This window comes from Pyrus communis, chromosome 3, assembly GCF_963583255.1.
Source record: "Pyrus communis chromosome 3, drPyrComm1.1, whole genome shotgun sequence".
Classification (NCBI taxonomy): Eukaryota; Viridiplantae; Streptophyta; class Magnoliopsida; order Rosales; family Rosaceae; genus Pyrus; species Pyrus communis.
The window spans coordinates 22,282,161-22,288,702 of NC_084805.1; the positions used below are offsets into that span (position 1 = coordinate 22,282,161).

Below are 6,542 nucleotides of genomic sequence, written 5' to 3' on the forward strand. Positions count from 1 at the left end.
ATGGAAGAGGGTAAACAAGAGAAACAGATAAAACATTACAGTAGTTCTCAGAGTATACTTTTAGTGGGTGAGGGTGACTTCTCCTTCGCTGCCTGCTTAGCTAAAAAATTTGGCTCCGCTGCTAGCATGATTGCCACTTCTCTCGACTCCAAGGGTAACATTTTATTCTACTTTTTGATGTAACGGCGTTGTAAGATTCATACAACTGACCATTCTTAGTGGGGCAAAATTTTGTTGTTGTATTAGATTTTTCTTCCTGGCTGATTAATTAATCCTTTGCATTCATGCTAATTAATTTTTAGAATTGTTGTTCTCTAAGTATTTAAGTGCAAAGAGCAACGTGAAGGAGTTAGAAGACAGGGATTGCTTAGTACTGCATGACGTGGACGTCCACACCATGAGCCAAAACCCTCTCCTGATTCATAAACTATTTGATCGGATCGTGTTTAATTTTCCTCATGCTGGTTTCTTTCTTCGTGAACATGACAAGTACCAAATTGAGTAAGTTTATATATAACCTTAACGTTCGAGAGGTACCAATAGACTAAAAGCTCTGTATACGTGAAATAATATTGCATGCAATGCACTTTCAGGCTTCATCAGAATTTGGTTAGAAATTACTTCAAGAGTGCGCATAAAATGCTGGCCAACTGTGGAGAGATTCATGTGACACACAAGACTGCATATCCTTTCAATGAATGGAAGATTGTAGAGTTGGCAGAAGAATTTGGGCTGCATTTGGTCGAGGAAGCAGAGTTCTCACTATGTGATTATCCAGGTTATTTAAACAGGAGAGGAAGTGGGATCAAATGCTCTATGGAGTTTCCTGTGGGAAAGTGTAGCACCTTCAAGTTTGCCAAGCAATCTGCAAATAATGACCCTTGAGGCCTTATCTGATTGTTGATTTTTGGAATTTACCAGAACAAAATTGTCCCAATTAAGTTTACTTCAACATTTTGAAGCAATGAAGAAGTGAAGATGTTGGATTGTATTTATATCAATTTTATCATGGTTTCACGTAGACACTGTCCATTTTTGGAGTGAGTTTAAAACGACTTGACGTTAGCATGTAGGACGTCACTAAGATTTAGGCCCTTGTTTGGTATAAAGGATTAGCTAGTTTTTTTGTTTAGAGTAATGTCTCATATCTCCAAGTTGGTCACCATTTTTCCATGTATACCTTTCAAGTATTTTTAAAATAGTGTCTTATTTATTCAAATCAAATCATCCATACCATATAATATCTTAAATTAATACAACTTTAAGCACCGCTCTTGAAAAATAATTAACAATAATATTATTTGTACACACAAAATTGACACTCTATAATATAAGTAAACCCTACCATCTTATATGAGATCCGTCTGTATTAATTACTATGCAAGCAAATTGTTAGTTTTGTGTGCATAAATAGGATTGTCTCAATAATTAGGATAAACTGTTGTTTGATCTCTTGAACTATCACCCTAGTAAATATTGACTCTTTAAACTATTATTCGTGATAAATTAAGGACTTAAACTTTTTCATCCAATTTGTTGTTAGCATGTCTAGGGCTGAGTCTTCTGCCAATGACACAATTTTGTCTGAATTTTTTTTCTTTTAATTCGTCTCTAATGCAGCTTCTTTTCTTTTCACCAAACGCAGTTTAGGCCTCAACTTTTTGCTAAGCTGTTTTTATGAAGGGTAGTACTATACACACTTATCTTTATTTCTTACACACTCTTCTCAATTTTTGGTCATTGGATTGAATGAATTGAAGAAGATCAGTGACCAAAAATTAATAAGGGTGTGTGAGAAGTAAAAATGAGCTATGGTCCCTCAACTAAAAATTCATTACCATTGGTCCCTCAACTTATCAAAATATGTAGCTATGGTCATTTTCGTCAACTTCGTCAGAATTTTATCAAAATGAGTTATGTTGCAGCGACCATTGCTACAATTGGGATCCCTCAACTCATCAAAACGTGTAGCTATGGCCATTTTCGTCAACTTCGCCAGAATTTTGTCAAAATTGATAACTCTCAAGGTTGTGTCGGTGAAGAGCAATGAAGGAGAAAGGAGAAGCATGAAAACTTAGACAGAAAGAAATAAGGAAGATTTATTGTATTGCAAGATAATCCTCTATGAGTTGTACAAGAGGGTTTTTATATAGTAATCTTACAATGACTTATTACAAAACTACCCTTAACCACCTTTAACTGACTAGGCCAATACAAACATGACAAGTGTATGTATGTATACATATATATAGCTATTACTTCCCCCCTCAAACGAGGCTGGGAATATCACTGCTAAGTTTGGAGTCATGCATAGAGAAACCATGAGACATTGTGCCTCAGAAACTTCATCAAGCTGGAGCAACGGTTGAAGAAGGAATGGCAACTATAGACGATGAAGCCTGAGCACCAGACCCCAAATCAAGAGCATGACAATGCTTGACAAAATAGGACCATGTAACCCTTTAGTAAACACATTAGCAACTTGTTCATCTTTTGGAATGTATTAAACTTTAAGATCGCCTTTTTGAACTTTCCCCTAACAAAGTGGTAATCGGTGTCTAAATGTTTAATGTTGGAGTGAAACAAAGGATTTGAGCAAATTGCAAGAACAGAAATATTATCACACTGCAAGCAAGGAAGAGAAGGCAAAAATTGATCAATGTCTTTAAGAAGTGATCTAATCCAGAACACATTAGCTGCACAATGAGCCAAAGCTTTATATTATGCTTCAGTAGAGCTTCTGGACATAGTATCGTGTTTCTTAGATTGCCACAATATTGGATTTGTTTCTAGGAACACCACATAGCCTATAATAGACCTCCTTGTGTTAATATTAGCAGCCCAATCTGAATAAGAGAACTTAGTAATAGAGATATCTTCACTCTTTCTGTATCTCAGACCACAGTCCAGAGTCCCTTTCAAATATCTCAGCATGCACTTAACCATGTGAAAATGTACTCAGTAGGATTGTTCATGAATTGGCATACCATATTAACTAAATAAGCAATATCTGGACAAGTAAATGTTAAATATTGCAAGGCACTAACTAGACTTCTGTAAAGACTAGGATCGGACAATGGTGTACCTTCTGCAACAAGAAGTTGAGTAAGTGGTTTAGATGGTGTTGAAGTAGGCTTACAATCTCCATTCCTGCCTTGACCAACAACTCTTTAGCATATTTGGATTGACTAATGAATAAAGAACCATTTGGTTGATATTGAATATGGAGCCCTAAGAAATACATAAGTCGACCCATGTCTTTGAGCTCAAATACCTCAACAAGAGTATTTATAACTGCTTGAATCTTTGATATGGATGAACCAATCAATATAATGTCATCAACATACAATAACAGAATGATTACATCACCATCATCGAATTTAACAAACAAACTGGTGTCTGATAATGAAGTTTTGAATCCAAGGGAAGGTAAGTAACTTGTAAATTTGGAATTCCATGCTCAGGGTGCCTATTTTAAGCCATAAAGAGACTTAACCAACTTACAAACATGATTAGCATGTGTACCATCAACAAAGTCATGTGGTTGTTCCATATACACCTCCTCAACTAAATCACCATGCAAAAATGCATTCTTAACATCAAGCTACCTTAATGTCCACCCACACTATGCTGCAATGGCAAGAATCGTTGAGCTCAAATACATAAGTCGACCCATGTCTTTGAGCTCAAATACCTCAGCAAGAGTATTTATAACTGCTTGAATCTTTGATATGGATGAACCAATCAATATAATGTCATCAACATACAATAATAGAATGATTACATCACCATCATCTAATTTAACAAACAAACTGGTGTCTGATAATGAAGTTTTGAATCCAAGGGAAGGTAAGTAACTTGTAAATTTGGAATTCCATGCTCGGGGTGCCTGTTTTAACAAACAAAGTGGTTTAGATGCTCGGGGTGCCTGTATCAGAAAAAGGGCTGTTATTGGGCTCCAAATGCTTATGAGGGTAGGCTTCCCTGACACATTGGCATTGTATGCTCCCGTTAATTTTCAACATAAAAAATAATTCCCATTCGTTTTTTTTCCTTGTTGCAGAGTTCTTTCTATTACTTTATGCAAACAGCAAGGTTGAGGGTCATGCTGATCATCACATTGTCTAAGTTGATGTCTGAAGTACAAGTGACTCAGATGAAAGCTGATGGAACACTAGAAGAGAGTGGTGAAGCACGGCGTCTTCGAAAGTCACTTGACGAAGTGGCAGATGAAGCTAAGGGCCCCAGTCTGTTGAGAGAGTGTAGAGTTCCTGACGGTGCTCTGTTAGAAATTCCAGAAAAAATGACAGAAAATAGATGGTCCTGGTCAGAAGTGAAATTTCTCGCTGACAGTCTTCTTCTTGCTCTTGATGCCAGCTTGGAACATGCACTCCTGGTCAGTTTGACAATGCCTACATCAACTTTGTTTGTTAGGGAATATACATCTGTATCTTGTGTTACCAGGTGCTTTGCTTCTTTACTAGGTTCTTTTATTTTTTTTCGTAGGCACTGAACTTCTAATATTTTCGAAAGTAATACTTTTCTCTAAAGACAATGGAAATTCTTTACGGCTGTTAGAAGGTAATTGTTAGCAAGCCACTGATTTCTGTGCCTAAAAATAGAAGCAGTTTGACAATGATAAAAGAAGTACCACTATCTTTGGCTTTCTGTTTTTGAGTTTAAAACTAATGTAGTGAAGCTTCATGTGGTTTCACATGCCCCATCCTATTTAAATTGCAACTTTGTCCCACCATGCTTTTTTCATTTTCTTCTGAACAGAAACAATATATTATTTCCCGAAATTGGGTTGCCCTAAGTTTTTCTTGTTCTTCTGACAAATGTTGAGATGAGGAGACGCTTTTGGATTTACGTTGTAATACCAGCTACAATTTGTTTTGCAGGGCTCTTTGATAACTATGGATAGATATGCAGCTGCTGAAAGCTTCTATAGACTTTCTATGGCATTTGCCCCTGTCCCAGACCTTCACATAATGTGGTTACTGCATTTATGTGATGCACATCAGGAAATGCAGTCTTGGGCTGAAGCTGCTCAGTGTGGTGTTGCTGTGACTGGTATTGTAATGCAGGTAAGTGCTACGGTTTTTCGCAATGCAACCTCCGCATGAAACATTTTTCTGTTCTCTGTTTTTAAGTGTGAAAGTGCTCACTATTTTACTATTAGCTAATGGTCTGTTTTAATCTTGTGTAGGCCCTTGTTGCTAGAAATGATGGTGTTTGGAGCAAGGATCACATAACTGCTTTACGTAAAATTTGTCCGATGGTCAGCATTGAGATCAGCTCTGAGACAACTGCAGCTGAGGTAGAGGGATATGGTGCATAAACTTACCGTTGACTCTGCTGTGAAGTACCTACAACTCGCAAATAAGTTGTTTTCTTAAGCTGAACTCTGACGGCCGAGTTGTCCCATTACATCCCAGCCATTCTGTCAGAGCAGTGACATTGTTGTAGAATTATCGTTTTTTTGGTTTTTTTTTTGCCCCGGGCTATATCTGCAGTGTGTCGATATCTTTCCGGCACCCGGGGTGGCCGGGTGCACATATTCCATGGCTGTTCATATTTTTGTGACCGTATGTATTAGCAGCTTGAATGTCAACATTGTTTTGTTTATAGTTCACCACCCGTTGAATCATTTGGACATCTGAAAAAAAAAGTATATTTTAAAAGAAAAATAAAAGAATTTAGAATTATTCTCCTTTTTTTGACAATTGATAATTTGATATTTTATACTCATCGAATTTACGGAGAGAAGAATTTGAGCTTGACAAAATAACGGATTCAGAAGATTTGTAGTATTTATATACAAACCGTAAAATTAACTAAAATGTTTACAGTAAAAACAGAAATTTCCCAAAATAGAAAGTTAAAAAAGCCAAGTTCAAGAGAGTTCAAGTGTTTTGTTGGTTCAAATTCTAGTGATCTTGGCAAACCATTCTTATGGATAGCGATATATAAACAACTTTACATTTTCTGCTTGAGCGATATGGGATTGTTGGAGGAGACTAAAACCATGGGTTTGGAAGAAGAAAATATATTTAGAAGTTTGGACAAAACTCAACAAATATAAATTCATAAACAACACATGATTAGTAGTTTGGAGGCAGGTTGAACTTTCGTAACTAGTTATGGTCTGTTTGTGAGTCGCGTTGAAAAATTTATACTCAGACGAACCATTTGTATATTTTAGGAAAATTTGTCATCTCGCGTGCCAATTTTTTTCCTTCCCTTCATTGTTTTTAGATTTGTTTCAGTAACATGATTGTAGTATCTCGTTATTTTGAGTATTTAAATCAGATAAGGTGCATGAATTCACAAAAATTAAGTAATGTTTAGTGGTCATGAATGGCACAGATAGGGAAGTAAAACTACATGGAACATAAAGACTGGGAAAGAAAACTAAGAGAGAGACCTTTCGATTAGAAACATAAATGTTGCCCCCTAGCTTGCCGCTCTTGTATAATTAAGTAGTGCGATTCACCTTTGGACGTAGCTAGCAAGTTTCGAGTAAGTTAAAGGGCAAGAAA

General features: G+C 36.5%; 1 protein-coding gene across 1 annotated transcript; it reads left to right on the forward strand.

Moving 5' to 3' along the window:
- LOC137728441 (uncharacterized protein At4g26485-like) lies at nucleotides 1-885 on the forward strand. The gene is made up of 3 exons (XM_068467224.1): nucleotides 1-154; nucleotides 303-501; nucleotides 594-885. The coding sequence occupies exons 1-3, from the start codon at nucleotides 1-3 to the stop codon at nucleotides 883-885; spliced, it is 645 nt and encodes a 214-aa protein (XP_068323325.1).
- The last annotated feature ends 5,657 nt before the right edge of the window (nucleotides 886-6,542 follow it).

Excerpts from the sequence above, each read along its gene's own strand:
- LOC137728441 (XM_068467224.1), top strand. The coding sequence starts at position 1 with ATGGAAGAGGGTAAACAAGAGAAACAGATAAAACATTACAGTAGTTCT. Across the intron at positions 155-302 it reads CACTTCTCTCGACTCCAAGG|AATTGTTGTTCTCTAAGTAT; the intron begins GTAACATTTTAT and ends ATTAATTTTTAG. Across the intron at positions 502-593 it reads CATGACAAGTACCAAATTGA|GCTTCATCAGAATTTGGTTA; the intron begins GTAAGTTTATAT and ends ATGCACTTTCAG.